The following is a 25,742-nucleotide window of genomic DNA, read 5'->3' on the forward strand; positions in this document are numbered from 1 at the left end:
ATACATATATATTTATATTTATATAAATTTTTTTTAAATGGATTTATTTAGTGCTCGGGCAGGGGCTAGCTCTACCCTTCTCCTACTGCTTGTGGCTGGCTGTGTGTGTGTGTAAACATAGACTTAGTGACTCCTAAATTAACCTAGATTGCATCTCTTAGGGCTACTCTGGGGGCGTTGCACAGGAATTGAACTGGTTGGAAGAGCCTCTCGGTGGAGCTCTCCCCTTACTGTGTGTATATTTAATTGATATTTTGTAAGGCATTATCGCATTTAAAGTACATCTTTCGGTTTTAAAATACAGGCTACACTCGCTCTCTTCTCTTCTACGGTTAAAACAGGGAATTGAGGATATATTAAAACTAGTCATCATTCGAACCCTTCTCTTCTGTTGGTTGTTTACAAAGATTCTGTAAATAATTGTATTGCATAAGAGTTACATTCAGCGTGTTTCTTAACCTTCCTTCCTGACCTCTTTCTGGCCACTTCTTTTCGTTAATTTCTCTCTCTCGTCTCACACATCGTTGTTTCACAGCACAATTTCCATTGACAATTGTTTACATGTTCGGTTTATTATTAAAACATTGCAATTTGCTATTCACCTCTCTTGGAATTCTCTTCCTCTTGATTCTGTCTTTCACCGCGGTTCTGAAACCGAGATTGCACAAAGTGAAAAGCGAAACAAATCCGATCAGTTCGAGAACCTTTCACTCCACCTAAAAATACAGTACAAAATATTCCTATCACAACAATCTACGGCTAGCCTAAAGTATATGCTGCTAGTTGCTCACTAAGAGGCCTTACTACTACCGCCTAAATACGATCTGCAAGCAGCGGGAATTCGTGTTCGTGTCGGACTGGCTTCGGTTTCGAATTCGGTTTGCATCCAAAAAGGTTTATATATTCAGGAAAGTAGATTTTGAACACTCGGTCGTAGGTAAGTACAATGAGCAGCTGAGAGGACACCAGGAAAGAGGAATGGCGCTGCCTATCCTAGTTTAAAGATCATTTACACTAAGCCCTGGCTGAGCGCTCCTCCTCTTCCTCGTCGTCGTTGTCGGTAATGAGCTCGTTCCGATCGTCATCGATCTGGATCTTGTGGTGCGACGTGTTTCGCGTGTGCTGCTGCGTTGAATGCGGATGACCGGCCACTGTTGAGCTGGCCGGAGCATCCTCCGGCAGCATTTGGTTGTTAAGATCCTTGGAGTTGGTGCGACGATGCCGCAGCACACTCAGACCTGTAGCATCCGTTGCTAATGCTGCCTGTCCAGCCACAAGGTTCACAGGAGTAACACTAGGAATTTTGGTGTTTAAATCCTTGGAGTTATTGCGCGAATGACCGCGGGATGATGATCCCCCTCCGCCGGCTTCCATTTCATTGGAGTTCTTCAGCTTGCCCGCCTCCGTCACCACATTCTTCAGCACATTCACATTCTTCTTGGGATTGTGATGGGGATGTGGGTGGCGCAGGAAGTCTGCATCGAAGCGTATGTTGTTGGGCATGTAGATCTGATCGTAGCTATGATTGCGGGAATGCTTCTTGACAAAGTGCCCACAGCCGGTGGTCAGCTCGTCGTCGTCCTCCTCCTCGGCACAGTCCTGCGGCCGCAGCTGATTCTGAATGTATCGAATGGGCTGGCTGTTGTCGTGCAGATCCGTCGAATGGTTGCGCGTGTGCGCCTGGAACTTTTTGAGATTCTTGTATTTACTATTGCTAGCGCTACCGCTGGCCTCCTGACCAGCAGCATCCGCCGGGCCGCTAGACGAGTTGTGATCGCGGGCAAAGCTCTTGATCATCTTTACATCGCAAGAGGCGCTGCGGAAGTGCTTTTTGGACTTGGTCTGCGGCTGCAGGTTGCAGGTGTTGGCCGGCGTCACCACATGGCCGCACTTGTCGTAACTGCAGGGGAGGATACGATATGGTTAGAAGGGGTTTTGGAGGTTTTATATATGGAGTAAGCTCACCAGTAATCCATCTGCATGGTGCGTGAATCGTTGCGGGAGTGACGCAGTATGTCTGTGGGTATGATCAGCTCTCCGCCGCCTCCCACAAACCCAGTTGCTGGCTCGGCGCCAGAAAGCTTCTCTTCAAATACTAAAAAGGTAACCAAAGATATTGTTTTTAAAGTTTGTACATGTGTTATGATTCTCGTATTTCAAAATTAATGAATTATTTAAAACTGGTTTAAATTTGCATGCAAGTAAAGAAAACTGTTTACTGAAGTTTTTTTAGAAAGTAAATCAAAACATATGCTAATAATTATTCAAAACATATGGTTTAGTTCTCTTGCAAGTTACTTTTGTTAGATTTCCCTTCTGTATGTACTCACATTTGTCCAGACTTATAATAGAACCAATTATAGGATCGCTGGCATTCAGTGGCTTCATTTTCTCGAGCTGTTTGCGCCTGCGCACTAACCACCAGTCCACAATGAAGATGCACAAGGCCACCAGCTTTACAGATGCACAGAGACCCACATATCTGAAAAATAATACATAAAATATTAAGAGAATCCTTTGATAAGAATAATCCTTTCCACTTACTTGTATCGAAACTTTTCAATATCGTATATAAGACAACGGCCTCCTTTCTCGCCACAAGCCGACTTCCACAGCAGGCAGGTGGAGTCAATGAGATTACCAAAGAGTATGGGGGCGGGTATATAACCAAACAGACGAAATATAACAAACTGCATGCCCAGGGCAAAGGAGCGCTCCTCCTCGGACACCGAACGCAACACGATCATGAGCAGCGGCATCTGCGTGGAGGCCACCACAAAGGTCATGAAGAAGAGGAGTATGAGGAAGGGATAAATGGTGCGGCAGGGTGTGGCACAAGGGCCAGCAGTGGCCACCGGCACCACCGTCACCTCGGCAAAGTCCTCATTGGCACTGAGAGCCTGGGCCTGGCTACCGCCAGCGCCCCGATAAATGCTGCTCGAGATGTTGGCGTGAACACCTAAAAGGGAATTTTTTTAAATTTATAAAATTCGATTTATTATAATAAGGATCTCTGGGATCCTTAACTCACATGCACAGTTGGTGTAGTTGGAGCTGGAGGAGAAAGCCGTGCATCCGGCATGGCAGGGACTGAAGTAGGTCAGCCCATTGTTGCCGCACACCGGCTCCACCTCGCTTTGCAAGCACTCGCAGCCAAAGTTACAGGCGGCCGTCAGGTTCACCTGGAAGGGCTGCTCGATCGTGGATCCCTGCTTGTTGCTGGTGTAATAGGGAATCGTTGTGCCGGCCATCTTGAGGTTGTCACAGCCCAGAAAGAACAACATGGCATAGCAGGCCAGACAGATGACGTTGGTAATTAGCACAAACTGGACGGCGCCCTTGGGCTTCAATTGGAATCGCTTCAAAATGCAGCCACCCAGGAAGATGCCAATGCAGGCTCCAGGCACAGCTATCGAGCCGGTAAAGATATTCGCCTGACTCTTGCCCAGGCTGAACTGCGTCTCCAGGTATTTGGGCAGGAAGACCACGAAGCCAGAGACAATCATCAGCTCCATGCAAGCACCCAAACAGGTCACAATGTACACGGGATTCTTCACCAGGCGCAGCATCGACTGCGGTATGTCCTTGATGTCCTTGCCGTAGCCAGTGTCAACCTTGGGCGGCGGCTGCGATTGATCCTCCTTGCTAGTCACGGCCACGATCTCCAGCTTCTTTACCTTGCCCATTTCATCGGTGGCTGCCACGGCACCCGAGTTATTGGGCAGCACAGGCTGGACCACGCTGCTCTTACGGATCTTTTTCTTCTCGCGGGCGAGCACCTTGGGGAAGGAGAAGAAGGGCACGGCCACCACTAGAAGGATCACGCCGCACAGCAGGAAACCACCCCACCACATGCCCACCCAACGGCGGTCGCCGGGAGCTGCAAGAAAGGGGATTTGGTGTTAAAGCGGGTTTCTCTTCAGGATTAGTTTGTGATCTTAAAAGGGGATCTCATACTCACTAATGGATATTGTGGTGGAGCCCAGCGAGTCCATGTGAAAGGATAGCAAATAAGCACCCAGCAGGAACCCAACCACCGGACCAAAGGCGCCCATGCTGTACATGCAACCAATGTACATTGAAGAACTCTCGGTTCGCACGTGGTCGTCCACGTAGGTGGTGCCCAGAGTGAAGAGCGGGCTGCCGCCGCAGCCGAGAAGCAGCTGGGCGAGCACAAAGAGCAGCACTGGTCCTGTGGTGGAGGCCTTGCCCTCCAGACAGTTATCCTCCCGCAAGGTGTGCGGCGCCAGAGGCTGATGGGAGAGGCCGCTAGACAGGCGGCCCAGGTCCATGTCCTGATCCCGGACCAAAGCGCTCCTGCAGATATTGTCGCTGGTCTTGTTCATGATTGCAATGCCCGGGTTGGGCTCTCCCGTAAAATGTGGCACCATGAACACCAGCGATCCAATGCCCATGATCACCGCCCCAATGCCTATCCACACGGGAATGTGTCGCCTGCTACCCAGATAGCTGACGAAGATCACCGTGATTACATTGCCGATCTCATAGCTGGAGGCTATCAAACCCGAGTAGCTGGAGGGGATCTCAAACCGCTTTTCGATGGTGGTGATCACCGAGTTGATGTAGCCCGAGCTGAGGGCCTGCTGCATCATCACCAGCAGCGATAGCAGCAGCACAAAGATTTTGATGCGGGCGAATCTCTGGATGCCATATGGCCGGCAGTTTAGGATACCGCAGTCACCGGAACGGAACTGCTCCTCGTCGTAGTCCTCATCCTGTTCCACCGGGCATTTACCCGCCGATGCCTGGCGGCTGTGGCATTTGACAGTCACACTGTCCATACCCACTTGTGTGGCTCCTCCCGTTCCCGTTCCCGTCCCATCACGATCGCCGGCGAGGTGAGCTTGATGGTCCTGATCGAGGGCCGCATCTACGCTGCTATCGTCGCCGCTATTCGTCTCCGAGTAGAGGCCGGTCATCTGGTACATCGATTCCTGCCGCCTGCAAGTGAGATGTGTTCCGAGGTCAGAGGATCAACGAGAAGGATTTGACAATTGGCTCTGATTTCTTTTTGCATGTTTTACTGGGATTTTAGCCAATAACCCCAAAGTCTAAATAAATTGAAAACCGTTAAATTTTGCGTCACAAGGATTATCCAAAAACATTATTGACATCCAAACTTTTGGTATACTGACTTTTTTTCTATTTTGAAAAGTTATTTATTTTTAATTTACTTTATTAATTAATTATAATATCCCGAATACATTTTACATTTTTTATAAAAACCACCAGCCTTTTTTTCGTATTCTTGGAATATATGTTTCGCCAATAAACCAATCGACTTCTAGTTAACTAAAGGCTGTTCCTATACTACTAGCTACCATTTTTAACTGACTTTTTGCTAGAGCATTCACATATTCGTCCTTGCTGCATTATTGGTTGCCTCCTTTTTTGTCAGACTTTCTAAAGGCGGCCTAGAACTTGGCGATGGACGGTCCAAGGACGCCCGAGGGCGAGGACAACTCACCCCGGCACTGACCCCCTCTCCCTGGTTCAATGTCAAGCACTCTGGGCTGTTGGCCAACACAGTGCCACCTCCCAGTTGCTCCTCCTCGACGTTGGCTTACTGGCAGCTGCAACCACAAATGGTTCCCGTTCTCTGCTCGTCGGCGGCGGCTTTTCCGGAGTTCCTTCGGCTGGCAGGGCACGCGGATGACTGCGGATAGCTTGGGCGAATCGCGGAGTCGCTACTCGCTAGTCGCTAGTCGCGCCTTCAAGCTCACGTGCTCGCCCCGGGGCTTGTTTGTCACGCTTTCCTTTTCCTCATCCTGAACCACCCTGTGCCCTGCGTCCCTCTGAATATTTCAAACTTGACCGACTCATCGTAATCGACTGTTATCGATCCGGCGATGGCTTTCGGTTTAGCGAAGGCGCTGCAGTCTTATGAATTATGGAGGCACCACCACCACCGCCCCAGGCAGGCTCAGCTCCTAGGTCCGTACTCCCCCTCAGCCCTAAGCTCACCCACGTGCCACTAAACGTGCCCCAAGTCACAAGCTAATTATTGATATGGTGGGAGAGTATGGGCAATAATATTTCTGTTTATTTACCCAAGGCAAGTGTCAATTTATGTAAATAGTTATTCCCCTTCCTGTGGATAGAGAGGTGGGCTAATGTCCTCAACAAAATAATAATCAAGAGAAGAAGTAAACTTGGTGAAAGCCGAGGTTTTTATACTCTTTTAGTTAGTTATTTTTATTATATATTAAGGTTTGATTAAAGGAATATCCCATGAAAATTTATTTGGATCTATGAAAATTTACAAAATTTTGAAGCTCTTTAGGTTATACTATATAAACAAAAGATTATTTAGCTCCTTCCTATCACAAAGAATACTGTAACTTAAGATAACTCTCTACAACATTAAATGATATACTTATATAGTTCTTATATATTTTTTTACAAAATAAATCAAATGTATTCATCCCAAAAATCCCTCAAAATTTAAGATGCCCAATGACGAATATCAATGGCACCTGCTCCTCCCTCGCAAGGGCATCTAAAGAAACTAGCAAAGTGCAGCGATTTGCTCACCTGTGACCTTTGCGATGTGTCGTGCCGGTGTCGATGGCATTGTTTGCATTGTTGCTATTGCTGCTGCTGCTGGCGGTGCCTGCTCCCACCACAGACGGAGGCGGAGGGTCGGACTCCTGCTCGAAGGAGGGATTCGTATACTGCTCGATGTGCTTGGCCGACATCCTGTAGCATTTACTCGGTCAATCGATCAGCTTTGAGGCATATCCTGGAAAAACAAGAAGCGGGGAGAAAATCGTGAGTTACGGATGGGTGTTTCCTTCACTGTTCCACGGAACTGTCATTAGGGACATCCCCCACACACACACACACACACCAAATCCCCAGAGTTGATGACGCCGACAATTACTTCCTGAAAACCACGCTTGCCACACTAATTGAGCTCAAACGCAGACAAGTCGCTGCAGCCGCATGTTAGCGAGTTGCTGGAAAAAATGGGGGAAAAGATAATTACGGAAGGCGGTGACCCTGTCACCCACCTAGTTCCTCCTGGTCTCCTTTTGGCTCGAGATATCCCTCCCCTTTGGCTGGCCCCAGACATCCGCAGGATGAGAGGGATGCTCGCCGACGCCGTCTTCTATTAAAAGCTTGCTGCGCTCTCTCTCCCTACACTCGGGCACTTGGCCGTGTGATGAGGACGCTGATGATGCTGGTGGCTTAGTGGAGGATGTCCTTATTTGAGATGCAATCGTGACACAATCCTGACAGTTCAGTGCTCAAGAAAACTGACACAAAACCAAGAAGACAGGCATGTATATATAGTATACTTTGGCGTCTTATAATAAGCTAAGGTTTTCCCGGGGGTATTCTCATATTTAAAGCAAAGTCTATTTCTTTATTTCATAATACTTTTTTTTTGTTTTAATATAAAAATAATATATAATAAATAATAAATAAAAATGTAATATCTTCGAGCCACGGCGTATGAATATACAGCACTTTCCTATGCGTTTTCCAATTTATTGCCTCATCCCTTTCGGAGATAAATGCGTGACAAGACCACACATTGCTTATCCGTTCGGAGGAAGGGCTAATGAAACTGCTATATACCATCTTGAAGATACAAAAAAGAGATCCCCAATGGCATCAACAACGTCATCGTCATCGCCATTGCCATAACCATCGGGGTGAGAGCTAACAGTTGCTCACTTCGACGCCGATTTTCCTTTCATTAATATGCGACGCTGCCAAAGACCAGTAGCCACAACCACGAACAACAAGACCAACTATACAATGGAAGCGACGCCACTTGAACACGCCTCCTCGCACGCATCCCCCATAGGGAATGCGAAGGCAAACTGTGCAAAGAAGGGAGAAAGCTGTAAACGAAGGCCACGACTAGGAGATACCCGGTACTAAATGTCTTGAGACGATGATTTGCCATAGCTTTGTATTTTCTTATATTTAACTGATTTATTCAGAAGAGATATCCCTTTGTTTTTAGGAAATCTTCATTTCAAATATATATCCTTTTGTTATTTACAGGAAGCTCTCCCTTACCACTATAAACTAGCGATTGTAGAAAATAAATTCTTATCTGAAAGTACCTGATAAAAGTTGATATATACATTAATATATCGCTATCCACCTCTACTTCATATATACCCTCCATACTCTACGATTACCAAGCAAAAACAGCAAGAGAAAGAGAAAGAGGGAAGTAGGGAAAACTTTATCGATTGCCTGCGAGCCTCAAAAGAAATATGAAAATCAGCAAAAAGCTAATGCTAGCTGATTGTGAGGGTGCTCCTCTATACTGCCTATCCTAGCCTCTCCCAGCTGGAGGCCCATGCAAAAGGCAACTAATTGAGGATTTACTTGGGAGCTTACCCTTATGGTTGGATGGATGACCGCTTAAGTGTGATTTAGGGGCCTCCATTAGTTGTCGTAGGCGGTGGTGCACTTCTGGCTGCAGCACTTTAGCCACCGGTTAATCAATTACCCGCTATCCTACATATCCATTGAAATTTCCCGCTCGCTGACCCACAAAAGGTGCCCAGCTTATTGCTTCCATGTTCCACATTTTCAACTTTTGTTTCCTTTTGAGTTTTATGCTCTTTTTTTTTTTGCTCTCGTTCACGGGTTTTGGTGTCACACAGATGCTGCTGTTGCAGCTGTCCCTGGATAAAAGTATGATGGAAGAGCCAACTTTTTTTCCCGATTCCTTGGCCAATTGCCAAACAGAAATTGTACCCTGTGTGTTCTCCAGTTGAGGTAGTCGCTCAACAGGAAATGTTGTTTACCCTGGAGATCGGCGGAGCGAACAAGCTTTAATGATACAATTGCCGAATTACACATCCCTAATTGGAGCACAATCGGAAGTGTTTTCATTAATCAGATCTCTCACGGGAAATTATAAACAGCAAACACATAACCGAGTTATTTTGCTCAGCTCTCTCGTGATGAGTTTCACAATGTCAGTTAATTAAAGGGCGACATGGCAACGCAAATTGACCCTCTCAGGGTACAAAAAAATAAGAGTAAGTATTACATAAATTGAGTTTGGTCCCAAAAATTGACGTCATTTATGAAATATTTTATCTGTGGCAGGCAGGAGTGACTGACTGGAGTGAAAGCGGTCACAGAAAACCATTAAATTGAGTTGAATTCGCATTTTTCGAATATGAAATATAATTTCAGCCAGCCCAGCACTTTAGTGACAGGTGGATTTTGGTTGCATAAGGTTCATTAAAGTTGGCCAAAGGGATAAAAGGGATTACAGCGTCGCTCAAAGGGAAATGGGAAGTGGATGCGGTGAAACTTTAAATCAATTTGAATTGAGGGAAAAGTAATCAAGTATTTTTAGTTAAATTAATTAAGAAAATATATTTTCAGGACCACAGAAAAAACACACTTCTAAATGATTTTAAAATTTTGAAGATTTTTTTAAATGTGTTTTATTATTTATAATTAGAACTCATTTTCAACAAGAAACTATTAAAAATAATATTCAGCTATTTCTAAGTAAAACCCAATGACTACAAAGATTTGATTTTAATCTTGGTCATTTATGAGCAATAACTGGCTGCCAACTTTTATGGCTATTCCTGGACTCATGAAAAACCCATTGAAATTCGGCATTAAGTGAATTTCCATTTGCAAATACGACAAGTTAATTTTAATTCCAAGCGCGTTTGTTGGATTTCGTTTTTTTTTTTTTAATAGTACAGATTGTGCTTTGATCTTGATCTTTTGGCGCTAGTTCCTTGGTCACGCCCTTTGTGGGTTATTCCGCCGACAACTCGGCGTCCATGAAGATGCGGATCACGCACGGGTTCCCAAGTTCTCTCCGTCTCTTCTTTACTTGTGAAGCTCTGGGTCTGCGAGAGAACGTTGAACCCGGGAAGAGATGGCTGATGTAATTAAGTCAGACAATGAGCAGGTCCGGCGACAATTGAGAGGAGCAAGTGTGCAAAGCGAGCAAGTGCCGGGCGACTGGAAACGAGATTTACTCCGTGCGATTCTTGGCCAAAATGGTAAAGGTCAATGGGGCCGCGATTTGGCCCGAAAGCCTGTCATAGCCAAAAACGGAAACTTGTTCGAGAGCCGCAAGATTTTTTTTTTGGCTCTGTCGGATGTGTCATTCTCCTGAGTCAGACTCAGTCTTTCCCTCGCTCTTTTTCGCACTTGCCGCCTAATTGTTTCCATTTCGAGTTCATTTTTAGAATATTAATGGGTTTTTTTGGGAGAACAATCAAAGGTAAATGGAAAGTGAATACAATTGCCTGGCCATATATAGGATCCCGAAACTGCATTTCTGTATGCAACCAAGATACATCGATAAAGACACACGTATACACACATAAGCACGATCTCAGGCGATTCGCATACAGGAAGTTAATTTCACAAAAACAAGTTTTCGAGCGCGGTTTCTTCGCTTGTTTTTCGTTTTGTTTGCTTTGTTTTTATGTTTTTCAGCTCTTCTGTTTTGCTGTTTTTCTGCTTTTTTTTTTTTTTGTTTTTGTCTTTTTATGTGTTAGTAGATAAAAAAGATACAAAGATACTTTCACGTGGAGTGTGAAGTCACCTTTTTCAAGGCATAGAAAGACTTCAATCATTAGTAACTAATTAGGGAAAAATTATTTCTGTGCTGATAAGAATAGCGAGAGAGATGTAGTTCGCAGTTGTAATATATTCCCTGATAACAACATTTATTCTCTGTTCAAGATTTCCTTCCCAGAAACACAAGACACGGAGAGATACTAATGGCCCTTTTTCCATCGCAATAGTTGAAGTAATTATGGAGAAACACTGGGGCGATAAGACTGCGGACATCTATCTCAGTGCAAACAATCTGAATCCCCAGACCGCAAAAAAAAAAAAGAAATACTTTTGGGGTCGTGAAACATGGAACTACGTTTTAGCAGGGGATCTTTCCAAGCTCTGCCAGTTTGTGTGTGCTCAGCTGTTGCGGACTTCCTGACATTGATTCAAATTGTACCCAAGGGCAAAATTAATCTTTGAATTGGGACCACAACCGGAGAGTTTTTTAAGGGTCCATTAATTTATAAAACAATTAAAATAAACCTTATCGTTGACTGTTGGGTATACCACCAAATTCGAACTTAAATTTAGCAACTAAAATAATACTTAACAATCAACAAGTATGGCGGAGATAAGAGTCCCGTAACTACGTAACTAAGGTCTCTACTCAGACTGGCGTCTCTTGGAGATAAGGCGCCCTGCAATTGCATTAAAAAATTGAGAATCTGTGGATCGAGATTATTCAGATGCTTGACCCCTTGACCTACATTTATTCAGCAGCTGTACGTAATGTATTATTGTTTACCAATCTCAATTGTTAATGAACTACATTTTGACGTTATAGAAATTTCACAAATATAAAAGGTATGTAGTATTAATTTTATGTTACTTAATCAAACTTTAATACCTTTATTTTACTGTGTAGACTTGGGTTTGCAAAAGACTCTTTTTAAAATGAACTTTCTAGGTAAAAGTATATAAAAATGTCTTTTTTAAAGGTTTTCCCTAAAAAAAAAATCGAATCTATCTATCTAAATTTGTATAAAACTAAACCTTTGGAAGTCAAAGTTTATGATCACCTAGGCATTCAATTTCGGGCATCTAATTTCAAAATCGGAACTCTACTACATTACAAAAAATATAACAAAATTCTTAAAATCATGAGCCAAAAAACAACGACAAGAGCTGTGCTGATCAAGAATATATGTATATATATATAGTAAAACCTAAGCTTATTGAACTGAAAACTTACATTTATAATATATAAATATTTAATATACTTTTTTTCAAATAATTTTATTATCCATATCTTATCTCCGATCATTTGATTTAATCTTTTTTTAACGTATCATTTATAATCCATGATGTTAATTACATCTAAATGGTAACCAAACATGCGAAACGGTAAGAACAGAAAACATATAAAAACCGCAGCCAACTAATATACAATTTAAATTTAAAAACTGTGTTGAAACTGTCAAGAAATGTCGCTTAAATTCCTTAAATCCCTTCTGTTTCTGGCAATCGCAATTGTGGTGGATATACAGAGTGAATATAGTTATATATATGTGTATACTAAAAGGATATATCCCTTAGGGTTTCGTGAGAGCTATGTACTAGACATATACGCCGCCGCGCCACGCCGCCGCCGCCGCCGATTTTTGCCTTATTTGACGCGCCGCCGCCGAATTATGAAAAAAACGGCGCGCCGCGGCGCGCCGCTGGTGCGGCACCGGCGTAGCACCGGCGCGGCCTTCGGTGATATTATTCTTAATATAACTTAAAAACAAAAATAAATAAATCATACAAATGGCCAAATACTCGATATAAATAATCGATTAATCGTTAGGATTGTCTCATCTCCCATCTCCCTATGTCCCATCTCTAGAACAGCTATTTGGTGTGGTTTACTTTCTAAAGCTGTGTTTTTTGTGCGTAAATATGCAAAGTAAGTTTTAAAATACTATTACTAGTGTTAGGAACATATGTATTAATTAAATATTCTCTAAACAAATAGATGGATCAGCCATTGAGTATGTACTCAATTAAACACAACCATTACTCAAATCGAAAGAGCAAAGTGTGGGAGTTTTTCGGCGCATTGCAATTAGAGAACAACTGCATTGAAGTGGACAAGGTGTTCTGCCGATTATGTTTGGATGTTCAGAAAAAAGACGACGAAAGAACAATCTTTTCATGGTAATAATTAAGTTCCTTTTTTTAAGATTCAAGTAAGATTTTGTAAATTGTTTCAGTGCTAAAATTCAGTCGTATTCCACGAACTGTTCCACAGGGAATTTAAGTCGACACCTCAAAAATGAACACAACATTCGAGATATCGACAGTCCGAGTACTTCATTGGCTACACGTGGATCAATATCAAATTTTTTCAAAAAATCGACGCCAATTATATCTCCAAAAGATAGTAAGTGGGCGCTGGGACGAGAGCTAGCTTTGTGGATGGCTAGAGATTTGCTACCATTTCATATAATTTGTCACAGTGGACTTAAAGACTTTTTAAAAAAATATAGAGTTGTGGCAACTGATGCTGACATTCCACACTACAAAACGCTGTCAACAACTGCACTAGACGATGTGTATGAATGCATTTTACGAGCAGTTACACGGATAGTATCTGGACAAAAACATTTTGCCTTAACTTTCGACTTGTGGACAGATAACTATAGAAGAAGAAGTTATATAACGTTCACCTTCCATTTTCTGTCAGCGAATTTTGAGATGAAGCATTTAACGCTGGAAACAAAATATTTGTCAAAATCGCACACGGCAAGTAACATTTTAACAGAGGTGGAAGAAGTTACTCAAATGTATAATTTGCAAATGGGATCTAATTATGTCGTAACCGACCAAGGCAGCAATATCAAAAAAGCTATTAATTTGGGGTGTATAAAAAACCACTTCTGCCTTGGACATGGACTACATAATTTGCTAAATGTTGATGGTTACAATTCAGAGCCGGAAATTAAAAATTTGATTGTGAAGTGCAAAAATATTGTGAGTGCCTTACGATTCAAGACACATGTTTTGAGATGTCAAGCTGACGAACTTCAAAAGGAAGTTTTGTCAAATATCGACAATTTAGAAGAACTGCTGGCATCCGAAGATAATGAATGGGTCGACTACGATGATGATTTTGGCCCGTTAGATGATGTTCCCTTGCAAACTTACAAGAATATTAACAACCCTAATGACTTACAAAGTAGTTTGGTGGACAAGAGAAATGTTTCACTTAAGAACTCGGTCCCAACAAGGTGGCACAGCGTGTTAACAATGTTAGACAGTCTTGGGTGCCAAAGAGCCGCATTAAATAAGTTGCTCACAAGCAGCAATAAGACTCATTTAATATTATTAGAAAATGAAGCACAGCTTTTATATAAATTATGCGACTTCTTAAAAAAATTTAAAGATGCAGTTACCGTTTTGTCTGGAGATTTGTATCCATCAATAAGTCTTGCGTTAGTGATAAGAACTGAAATCGTCTCAATATTGGAAGAACCTGAGAACAATGAGCCGCTTGCTTTGACTCTCATGAAAAGCCATATAAAAAATAGATTTGATTCAAGGTTCCCGATATCGGATATACTAGTCTGCGCATCCCTATTAGATCCGCGATTCAACTCACTTGATTGTGTGTTGGAGTATTGCGAGAAACAAAGTTTAAAAAGAAACGATTTTTTGTTAAAAATGTTTAAAGAGCTGATTGGAGATGTTGAACAAGATAGCGATCAGCAGCAAGAGTCTCATTCTGCAAGCAAAATCTTAAAGCTTGCTCAACGGCATTCGACCAATACCAAAGATAACAATTTGGAAGCTGAATGCCATCTACTCCTAAGCTTATCTTCATGTCAAGACGTATTGACATTTTGGAAGGAAAAGGCACCTGCAATGCCCTTACTTTCGATGCTGGCACAAAAAGTGTTGTGTATTCCTGCAACGAGCACTCCAAGTGAGCGAGTTTTTTCTATTGCTGGTCTTACAATTACGCAGAAACGGTCGCAGCTCAGTCCTCACAACGTAAATAAAGTAATTTTTATACATGACAATTACGACACTTGCAAAGAAAGTTTAACTTAAATTTACAAATTGAAGAGATAAAAATGAACTGAATTGAAAACTGAACATTAATTATGTGAATTATGAATGAAACTTATTCAAGTCAAGGAAAAAGACTGCTATTTTTATGTTTATTTTTATTTGTTACTTAATTTTTATTTATTTTCATTTCATTTACCCAATTAATTTACTCACTTATGTTCATTTTATTGTTATTGTTAATAAAGGCGTTATAAACTGATATAATACAATAATACTAATTTTATTTAATTTGAAAAAAATCTGTACGCCGCCGCCGCCGATTCTTTCTGACTACTACGCCGCCGCCGCCGAGTCATTTTGACCTCTACGCCGCCGCCGAAGTCTTTAACCATCGGCGTAAACCTCTACTATGTACGATGTGCGGATCGAGACGTTTACTAAAATTAAAGGAGACATTGAAACACTGATGGAGTTCAACTTGCGGCTGATTGGACGCCAACACTTACTGAACGGCACAATTGTAAATCATGTGGACTTTGATGATACTTTCGAAATTTTCAGCCATGTCGAGTCATTTGTAAACGGAGAGTGGAAGGCTTCGCCCATGGCTGTACGACTTAAAGTCTGCGCATTCATGGACAGAATTTATGGAAAATACTGGGAGTCCTCTTTGAAGGATTCTAACATGCCCATAGGCAAAGAGGCATGTCCGTTTAAAAAGGGTGAATACCACATAAAGAATGTTGAGTTTCACGCAGATAATTGGGCAACATACGCCAAACGAGGTCAAAATATGATCGAACTTCGCATTTTGAAAAATAACATAACATATGGGGGTTTTGTGAGTACTGGATTCTTAATAGATCGTAACATTTGAGCCAAAAAGATGGCCATATACTCTGGAAAATGGTAATTGGTCTAAATAACTGAATTTTTGTTGCTGTTAAAGTAATCATGACATAATATTTTAATTGGAAATATATTATTTATTTATTGGCTACATATGTTAAACATTTAGTTAATGAAAATAAAGGACAACTACACTGGCAATATACATGTTTGTTTTTGTATTCTCCACAAAACCAATTTTGCTGAATTTTCAAGGCTAAATTTTAGTAGCATTGCATTTAAGAAATATTAATATTCAAGAAATTCAAAAGAGCATTAAGGAAGGTATTCCTTTTTTAATGTATTGAATTTTCTCAGAAGAAGCTTCGTTTTGGGGCTTGAATTACCCAAAATGATTCTTTGTTCCTTAGACACCCTTTTGTCACGTGAATCTGCTTACCCTACATCAACGTTCAACGGGTTCATTTGGGCCACTCGAGTGCAGGCAAGCAACGAGGCCTCAAGTTTCCTAAGTCCCACAAGCTTACCCCTTCGTCGGCACTGGTCGCTGGTGCAACTCGAATGCGTTTCGTGTAATTATTTGGCTTTTGGAATTCGACAAACTCGTTTTAAGCTTTTTGTTTTAAATTACTTTGCTACGCTATGGGGCCTGCTCGGATCGGCTTGCCGGAGTTTGGCTCTTGGTTTGGCCTGAATGAAAGGGGCTTCCGTGAAGTATCCGAACTGCCAGCTGCGAACTGCAAGCCACCCACCCAGATGACTCGCCAAGCACAACAAAGCACCCAAATCGGTGTGAGTTAGATGGAGTGGATCGGATTACAGGCCAGGCACAGAGATTCAACGGCAGCGGAGTGGCAAATAATCCTCTTAGTCAGCTCGCTTCGGTTGGGAGAGTGAGTTTGAATGGAACTGAGGGGCTGTTTCTGTATCCGTATCTGTTACTGTATCTGTAAATGTATCTGTAATCGTAATTGTAACTGGGTCTGCGACTGAGACGGCGACACATTTGCAATTGTTGTTGCAGCTCTTAATTGCACAAGTCACCAAAAGTCACATGTCACCGCTGGGCAAGAGATGTGCCAAGAGAGTGTCGGGAGATTGTGTTTTAATTCATTCATTCATTGCCCAAGATCTCATCCCAGGGCGAGTGTCTGTCTCCCACAAGGTGGCCCCCAGCTGAATCATTCCGTCACCCCGCTCAGTTCAGTCCATTTCAGTCCACTCCATCCTCTGGAGAGTTCGCTGATCTGGCCGATAGCTTTGTCCCCGCGCACACAGAACGCTGGCCTCGATCATTGGCCGGAGTACAGTTTGGCCTCTCTCACGGTAATTGATCGATTTACGATCGAGCCAAGGGGCCCAGAGACTCACGGAATGATTCTTAAGAAAAACCGATGCTGTTTTTCTTATAATTACAGCATTGCAGTGAGGGAAAAATTACATTGAAATATTATATATATTATTATTATTTTATATATTTAAAAATAATTATTTTAATAGGAATTATAAAAGGCAAGTTTCAAGATACCAAATATAGAATTATGTCATTAATCGTGATTTCAAATTAATTACATTATATTTCTTGCCGTGTGCTTATTGTCTTGGACATTTCAGCACTGGATGACAGCATTTCAAGTGGGTGTGTTTCTGCAAACCGGTATCTAAGTCGATGGATACATATAGATCTGCATCCATTGGCCATTGGTACTCGTTCGACCGGCTGTGAAGGCCGTGCCATGAGTGAGACACCAATTCCACCAGAGTGACACAGATAAATCCTAGCCTATTACCCAGGCAGATAAGAATGTTATATAAGCGGTTTTTGTTGATTTTGTTACAGTGGCAAAAAAAATGCCTTAACCTTGGTGTGTGGTAAACAAAAAAACTCAATTAAAAGTTACAATCAATCGGGGAATTTGTGACTGATTTTCGCAAAAAAAGATACAGATACTTTTGAGCTCCATTGCAGTTTGACGTCACAGGGCTCTTGGATAATAATTCAAACTCAAAGCAAAAAACCACACACATCCGAGGCAGCAAAAGGTTCAGTTGTGTGCTATGTTTATTCAACTAAACTTTCTGCAGCTGATAAAACAAAAGACACTTGTGCCCCTCGGATGGGAGAGGGAAAACGGGAAGCGACAGCGGGCAAAAGAGGAGGAATATGGCTAAAAGGGAAATGAATATATGGCTCTGGGAAGCCAGAAGCAAACAAACAACAGTTATTAAGGCAACATTTGGCTGAAATCATTTCACGTACCAGTTCCCAAAGCCTGGCCATATTACTCTTTATATCACACACATATATATATCTGTTTGTGTTTGCATCTATCTCGGGGGCATTTGACGCATGTTTGGGAATTATAAAGATGCCAAATAATTAAAAATGGAAAACAATGGAAGCCGCAAAAACAGGAGCCATGCGTCAATATATCACAGATAAATAGAGATGCATTGCTGTAGTCTGAATAATTTACACACGTGTTTATATAATTAGACAAGCACAGTGACTTAAGTTTTATTTTAAGTCATATTAGCTCAAGTCTGGGTAAATAGTCTTTGTAAAAATAAATAAACATTGAAGCGGTAATCTTTTATTAGTTTAGTGAGTTGTAAAATGCATTAGCTGGTCTAAAAAGTATAAATAAAATGAGAAAAAAAATTATTCAGAGATATAAAGTTTTCTTATAAGATTCTTAGAATCAAAAATCAATTAAATAAAATTGATATCACTCTCTACAATCTTCCTAACACCTTTCCTAAATCTTTATCCTAATTAAACAATAAATGATTAGAACAAAAAAATAAATCCCATTAAATCCTTGACAATCGCATTGATTTTATTGATTTCCTGCCACAAAACTTGTGCCAAATCAGTGAACACTGTGCGGCAGTACTGTCAAAAAATATGATAAACGTGGGCTTGTGTATCCCGCAATCAGGGGAAGTGAGGTGGGATGTGCCGTCAAAGGCATTCATGAAATGTACAAAGCGTCCGATCGAACGAAAGTACGAAAATAACTCATACGCCGGGGAGGCTCCCGGGGATGTAAGTAAGTGAGACGCGAGTGGCCAGAGTTTCCGTGGGAGGAGTGACTTGACAACGACGGGTTTTTCGTTCACTATCTGCTCGATGATTATAAATAGGTTTTTACCACAAAAAAAGCAAAAACTACAAACAGTCAGTCACGGCCACAATGCCTCCTTGCTGCTGCTGCTTGAATGTTGTCTCTATGTTTACCCAAGAATCAGAAGAAACAAACAGTCAACGAGGTGATAATGAAGACAAATCAACAGTGCATACACCCCCACACAGATCGCATTAGTTTACAGTTCAAATCTGGTGAATAGATCGAATTATGCTAGCCTGGATGCACAGTAAAATAATAACTTGTAATAAATATTTAATAATTACTTTTGAGGACTTTTAATCGGAATTCTACTTCAGAAACTTAATATATGTATACTTTTCTTTAATTTAATTAAGTTATTTTCATAGATTAAATTTCGAATAAGGCATTTCAAAATTACTTTTATTCATAGATCATTGTAACATTTCTAAACCAACTTATATTTCTCTCTGTGCAGCCCCATCACTTGCGCTAAAAGAGCTTTACATTCGGTTTGTTTGTTTGTCCGCCTGTTTGTTTAGCATCTTCTCGCCGGGACTTAATCTGAGCATAGGGATTAGCTGGAGGCGAGCACATCCGACACAAGAAAGTCGCGGAGCCAAGTAGGAGAACTTCATAGAGAAATCCAACAAAGAAATGGGAACAGCCGCACAACTTTTGATCTCTGAATATGTAAAACTTTTATCGTACGATTTTTATATGCATGAATCCAAAGAGCAGTTCAAGAATCTCGCCCAAGAAGTTAACCAGAAGTTGGTTTTCTAATCATAGAAAAGAAAGTGTATCGAAATATGTATTTAAAATTCAGCTGGCATAGAGAAAAGTTTCCAAAAAAGTGCACCAATCAAAAATGTAAACTTTAAAGGCATTTGTTTTTGAAAATGAAAAGTGGGATAAAGTGGGAAGGCGGTTATTTGTGGGGTAAACTTTAATTGGCGTGTGCAGGCAGCACACATCGGGTACTGTGACCCAAAAACGCCAACATGCGACAAAGTAAGAGCAATCAAAAAATAACAACAGGAAAAAGTTGAAAAATACACACACGAAAAATTAAATAAATAGGTGAATGGGTGAACAAGTGAACAGAGAGCGTTTGAATGGATGAATGAATGAATGGGTGGCCCTAAGCCTCTGTTCATTGCAAAAAAAAAGACAAAAAACTAAAGTAAACATAACAAAACATTGGCTTGGCTTTGGTGAATTTCCTAAAATGGTTATCATTGTTGTTGTCGTCGCCACACAACCCCAAATTTGTATAATTTCGTCGGGATTGGCTTTGTTTTAAAATTGCGCTTTCTCCCGCCTGAGAATGAGAAACGAAAACAAAAGTCAATGACGAATTTGAGAAATTTTCTCTGGAACGTCTTAGTTTTTTTTTTGTCTAGTAACCCTAAAAACCGGAATCAGTTGGCGTGACTCTATGTTTTTCCTTCCAAATGGAGCAGTTCCTAAAAATAATACCCCTGCCATTAACTCTGGGAATGAGTATTTTTATTTTAACACTTCTGAACACACTTTGTTCCTGATCCCAGCCCGAGATGTAAACATTTCGCCAACTTATTTGTTAAAGTACTCTTTGTGTGCGCTCGTTTTTTATGTCTTTTTAATTGCCACTTTGAGATGGAAATTTTAAGTGTTTCCAGTAATCGGTAATGGGGATATTGGGGCTGTTTGAAGGGTAGGAGTAGGGTATGCGGAGCACACTTCCACTTTGTACAATCTGCCTAAATAAACATTGCGTCTGGCTCTGCTAGTTAGTTTATTGCTATTATTGCTAACTTAAACTTCTTCTTCAAGTTTTCTGCTGACTTTGTGGAAAAAGTTAATTGAAATTTTCCGTTTACATTGATTTGAAGAGTCCACCCTCCTTTCCGCGCTACAATTTCCATGAAAATTAATCAATTTTCAAGTGCCATTATGAGGTAACAGCGCTCAAGTCGAAGATTATGAAAACATTTCCGCCTATGACTTTTAAATGAAATTAAATTCAATGCTCGCTCAAAGGCGTAATTAGACAATATGTGAAAACTCATTCAGCGATTGCACAAAAGCCAAAGGCGAACACATTTCACTGGCCAAGATAAAATAATATAGACACAAAACGAACTGCAACGCGAATCGAACAAAAGGCAATAAACGAAGGCACCGGAGATATATAGCTTCACGGATTGGGAAACGAAATTAAAAGTTTTAACGACTGCGACTACCGATGGGTAAAACAATTGACACGACAGGCAGTCAATGACAGTCGCAGGGATTGTTAAAACTTTAACTTTTATACAATTTGATGTGAATTGTAGTTAGAAAAGATTTGGGATACTAGGGAATTCTTTTAGATCTTTTAGATTTTTTAGATCTTTTAGATTTAGATCCTTTAGATTTGAGAAACAGTAAATTAGCCAAACCATTTTTTACAGTATGTTGTAGTATTGGAGTATTATTTAATAACATTTTTTATTAAATTACTGATTGCAAAATATAAGCCATAAAATGTTTATGGCCTGAAACTTTTCAATAACATTGTGTCATCAAAAATAACTCCTTAGAATTTGAATTAGTAAACCTCTTTATGATACACAGATTACAAGTTCTTTCTAACGCTTTTTAAGCCAATATAATTTATATTCCCAGTTTATATTCCATTTGTAATCTGAGTTTCAATAACTAAACAAAATTATAAATATTTACGTATAATCTTTTTTAAATTAAAATGTTATTGTTTTCTATTTAATTCTGGCTGCATCTTAAACAAGCTTCCAGCTCTATTTAAATAACTTCCTCCCATAAAAAAAGAGCGTACAAATCGTGTGTCAAAATCAAATGGAATGGGTTCTACGGGGGTTCCTGGGTTTTTGACTAAGGTTGAATGCCCTCGTTGGCAAAGTTTGACAGCGAGGAAGTCCTTAAATCGTACCAATCACTGTCGCTGTAATCGATTTTCCCACATTTTTCGCAAATCGCAAAAGTTTTACTGCAGTTTCAGCTGTTGGAGGGTCTTTGTTTCAGCGACTTTGATTGATATTGTGTGACACACACTCGGCGGCGATTCAATTTCAGTTTTCGTCACCGTAACTGTTACGATTTTTTCGGGTTTTTCGGATTTTTGAGTTTGCCGAAAAAAGACATCACGTAATATCTGTAAAATCTGGCCCATTGAAATGCCAGGCCGACATGATTTCTCAGGCCATATGAGTGTGGGAAGTTCACAGTGCAGCTTGCAAAATCCATTGACAAATAGGGTTTTCAAATAAAAACAATCGAAAAATCCTGAAAATTCAGTTATCCAGATTTGGCGCCCAACAACGGTACATGTCCGTAGAAATTACTATTAAAATGATACCTCTATAAAAATTATATGCAATTCTTATTATATTATATTGGAATTTGGTCAAAACTTTGGACATTTAAGGCGTGAAAAATTTATAAAATAGTTTTAAATAAATCCTTTTAGACAACTCACCTTTCACTTGCTTTCCTTGCTTTTCCTTCCTTGGTTTCAATTTCCGCTGCGCCTTTTCATTCAATTCGATTGTTCATTGAGATTCATTCGCACATCCATTTGCGGATTTATGTGTAAACACAGATATTTATAAGGAGATTCCCTCTAATTTGTATTTGGCATTAAAATTTTACATTTTCGTTTCTCTGAAAATAAATGAGAAAATGTATCTTTACTTCTCTGTCGAAACTCAAAACAAAAACAATCCAAATCTCTTTCTCTTTTTTGAGAGACAGAGATCAACAAAGCCGCTCTTCTTGGAGCAAGTCGAGCGGGACGGAGACTTGGGACCGGTTTGCCTTTCCTTAATCATTGGAAGAGGGAGGGAGAGCGTGTTGTCCAAACACCGTTAGAAAGAGAGCGAAACGCGATCTCTCGATTATGCTGATGCCTTAATGTTGTTAGTGTTTCTCTCTACCTTTCGGTTACGTGCGAAGATTTGGCAAGCAAAACCCAGCAGCAGCTAATTGGGGCTACCAACAAAAAGGGTACGAAATAGAGGGGGGACAGAGCACATAGCGCCAGCCAAGCGCAAGAAATGGAACAGGCCAAAACGAATATTGGAATTACACATCAAGGTGTAAATGCAGTGGAAATCACTTGAAAGAGACCTCGAAAATACTAACAAAAGGAATACAAACATGTGTTTGATGTATGTCATAAGAAATACGAAAGCAAAACGTTTTAAACTATAATTTTAGACGATAAACCAATTAAATTTAATTATAAATACCAAGATTTATAAAGATTCACATTGATAGCATATAAATTCATTATAATGGAATTTTTATATATTTAAAATAACGTTTTATTGGCAAATTTCCAGGAATAAGCTGAAAATGTGTTTGATATAATAAGTACACGCTTCTAAGGAAGAATAAATTAGAATGAGGTTTAGATTGTATAGTCTTGCTGTAGAGAAACAAACTATTTATTTTTTTATTGACAGATTTTAAATCAAATTCTTTTTAAGTTATTAACATATAATTTATAAATTCCTAGGAAAATTTATTTAATCGAGGGATGAGTGTATATTTAGAGCCATAAGAATGCTATATTTATCAAAAGACTGAAATTATTTGGAAAAATTATCATAGATTTTGTTGTTATCAATAAAATGGAAAAACTTTCCAAGTTAAAATACTTTAAATATATTCTCCATAAGCTTGACTTCAATAAATCAAATTTTTAAATTTAAAAAACCATTTAAAAAACTGTTGTTTGTAGCACAAAAAACAGGTAATTTATCTTTATTTTCTATGAAAGATCTACTTTAATGAATTTTGTACTACAGCTGCGAAAAAGTAATTGTGGATTTCTCGAAACCGTTAATAACCGATATATTATCGGTTGATGCAATAAAATCGATTTGTTGGTAAAAAAAACACTGCGGTATTTCAAGGCTTTAATGCGTTTCAGGGGTTCTTTTGAAATCACTACTAAGACGCCCCAATAGAAAGTCGCAGCGGCATTTCTTTTGTTGAACACCGATTTCGGATCCATTTTGTCACACACGCTTTTAGAACAAATGTTGTTGTTTTGTCGGAAAACCAGTTTCATTTTATTTTTCGACAGGTAATTTCCAACCTGAATTGCCCGAATCATTCTCGGTAAAATAGGAGTAAAGAATAAGCGCACTGAATGCCATTGATCGTTTATCGGCAATCAATGAGGATATGATTTTGCCATTAGCACAGGTCTGCAAATCATTCGTCTATTGCCAAAAATCACACAAACCGCATCTGTACATGCAAATGTTATGTGTATATAAATACATACGTACATATGAGTGTTTTGTACTTGTGTCAGTTGTACTTAGCGTGCGTTTTTCTGTTTTTTTTTTTCCCTTCTGTTTTTGTGTTTGCTTATGAGTTGGTTCCGTCTGGCAATGAGCGATTATGCAAAAATAAATCAATTGAAAAGCAACAACGTCGAAGAAAACCGAAGAGAACGCCACAAAGGAAAACTCGGCGGGGGAGCGGAGAGAATAGGCAAGGGGGAATCTGTAACAAGTGCCTTCAGAAGGAAAAACAGGGTGTCCTCTACGCTTCAAGGATTCTATTTTATCACCTTGGTAATGTTCACGCTCTTAAGTGAGCAATGCATAAATTACCATAGATACATTGATAGATAGGGAATAAGGAAATTTATGGGGGAAATAGGTAATAAAAACCTGGCACCTGCTGGGGTAAATTCGGTTTTAAGGAAGTTAAAAAGACCATCTTTGGACGTCTGATCTTAAATTTAATAAGGTAACCTAAAAATAAAATTTGTTTTTAACCAACTATACTATATTTTACTATAGATAGACAGGGGTATAGCTATTTATGGGGAAATAAGGGGGAAAAAACCTTGCCCCTGCTAAGGAAAACTCGGTTTTAAAGAATTAAAAAACATTTTTGGCTGAATAAATATGCCTGTTTTTCTCAAAGTGCACCAGTTTTTTTCACATTTTTAAAACATGTTTATTTTTAAAGGAACTTGCAGCTCATCACAATTGTATATCACTTTTGTGTAGAGATTTCAGCACGTTTAACATTGAAATGCTCTTTTACATATTTGACCAATTTGTTTATTGCATTATGAAAGAACAATAAATAGTTTACCACAGAGAGCGAGAGAGAGAGCCCCCAAACGCACACATCCACAGTCTGGAGGCCAAAAAGGGACAGAGAGACGGGGGGCATGGAGACGAGACGGAACAGATGTCCACGGAGCAGACACAGACACACACTCTCTCACACACACACAGCCACCGCAAATCAGAAACATTAGAGCACACACACATTGATTAACAGCATTTGCATTCACCTTGCTCTCTTTGTTTTCCTACTCCTTCGCCACTGCATTTACTCAAGGACTATCTTGGCCTCTTATCACTGCTTTGTTTGGGTTACTGACCCGTAATTGCACATTATTTATGTTTGATCACACCCACACACACACACGCGTGGCTCCACGGGGCCTCTGAAAATTTACGCGCGATGCTTTTCCGCAAAAGTAGCGCAAAATCAATCTTATTCGTTTCCTTCACCGTTTCACTGTTTCGTTATCCTTTCCTTTGCTTTTCACAAACACAGCTGTTTTCCCCGATTATATGGATTATTTCTTTTTTACGGCAGGCACTTTTGTGTTTCGGTTTAAGCAAATTAAATCGGCGAATCGTTCGAAATGTTTGTATTTTATTTTTTTCGAATGGCTAGGCTCTCTTGCACTAGTATTTATAGGTTTTCAGCCGTGGTGAAAATATGTGCTCTGCCGGCGTCGCAGCAGTGCTGCCAGAATCTCTGAATTAAAAATAGCTAGAAAAAAATGGCTGAATTCTTGCTACAAATTTCACTTTTAATAAATAAGTCTTTGAATATAATGAGAACAAAAGAATTTAGCCTTGTAATAAAGTTGTTAAAATGTCTAGGGTAAATAACAGGATTTGTAAATAATCTCATTTAAAAATTATAACATCAGAAGTTGCATACTTTTTTAAAAGATGCCAATATTAGCTGGAATGGCAGCACTAGAGGAAAACCGTGGCGAGTTTCAGGTGAGGGAGAGAGAGAGAGAACAGAAACAGAGAGCGAATATCGAGGTTTCTCTGCCGAAGTCGCATCAGCTGATTTGATTCAGCTTGCATAAACTGATATAAAAAAGGTGAAAAACTGGCAAAGTGT

At 40.2% G+C, this 25,742-nt stretch overlaps 2 protein-coding genes and 1 long non-coding RNA gene across 3 annotated transcripts; 2 read left to right on the forward strand and 1 right to left on the reverse strand.

Annotated features, from left to right (window-relative positions):
* Positions 1 to 546: 546 nt before the first annotated feature.
* Positions 547 to 25,232, reverse strand: Oatp30B (Organic anion transporting polypeptide 30B). The gene is made up of 9 exons (XM_017170263.3): positions 24,886 to 25,232; positions 22,036 to 22,220; positions 6,556 to 6,763; positions 3,962 to 4,962; positions 3,032 to 3,880; positions 2,545 to 2,959; positions 2,331 to 2,482; positions 1,966 to 2,095; positions 547 to 1,900 (listed from the first exon to the last, which is right to left on the reverse strand). Exons 3-9 carry the CDS (start codon positions 6,717 to 6,719, stop codon positions 1,015 to 1,017), a joined length of 3,597 nt encoding a protein of 1,198 aa, XP_017025752.1. The 5' UTR covers positions 6,720 to 6,763; positions 22,036 to 22,220; positions 24,886 to 25,232; the 3' UTR covers positions 547 to 1,014.
* LOC138929678 (uncharacterized) lies at positions 11,641 to 15,634 on the forward strand. The gene is made up of 4 exons (XM_070289173.1): positions 11,641 to 11,943; positions 12,022 to 12,074; positions 12,136 to 12,148; positions 15,003 to 15,634. The coding sequence occupies exons 1-4, from the start codon at positions 11,934 to 11,936 to the stop codon at positions 15,470 to 15,472; spliced, it is 546 nt and encodes a 181-aa protein (XP_070145274.1). The 5' UTR covers positions 11,641 to 11,933; the 3' UTR covers positions 15,473 to 15,634.
* On the forward strand, positions 12,158 to 14,952 carry LOC138929679 (uncharacterized). The gene is made up of 3 exons (XR_011445918.1): positions 12,158 to 12,487; positions 12,557 to 12,738; positions 12,795 to 14,952. It is a non-coding gene; the product is annotated as an uncharacterized lncRNA (long non-coding RNA).
* Positions 25,233 to 25,742: the final 510 nt, after the last annotated feature.

The sequence above is a fragment of the Drosophila kikkawai genome, chromosome 2L (genome assembly GCF_030179895.1).
Source record: "Drosophila kikkawai strain 14028-0561.14 chromosome 2L, DkikHiC1v2, whole genome shotgun sequence".
Classification (NCBI taxonomy): domain Eukaryota; kingdom Metazoa; phylum Arthropoda; class Insecta; order Diptera; family Drosophilidae; genus Drosophila; species Drosophila kikkawai.

What these genes read in the sequence shown, in the direction of transcription:
- Oatp30B (XM_017170263.3), bottom strand. Translation starts at nt 6,719, where the DNA reads ATGTCGGCCAAGCACATCGAGCAGTATACGAATCCCTCCTTCGAGCAG. An exon ending in ACACATCGCAAAGGTCACAG is followed by an intron (nt 4,963 to 6,555) that starts GTGAGCAAATCG and finishes TCTCACTTGCAG; the next exon opens with GCGGCAGGAATCGATGTACC. An exon ending in ATTGAAAAGTTTCGATACAA is followed by an intron (nt 2,483 to 2,544) that starts GTAAGTGGAAAG and finishes ATTATTTTTCAG; the next exon opens with ATATGTGGGTCTCTGTGCAT.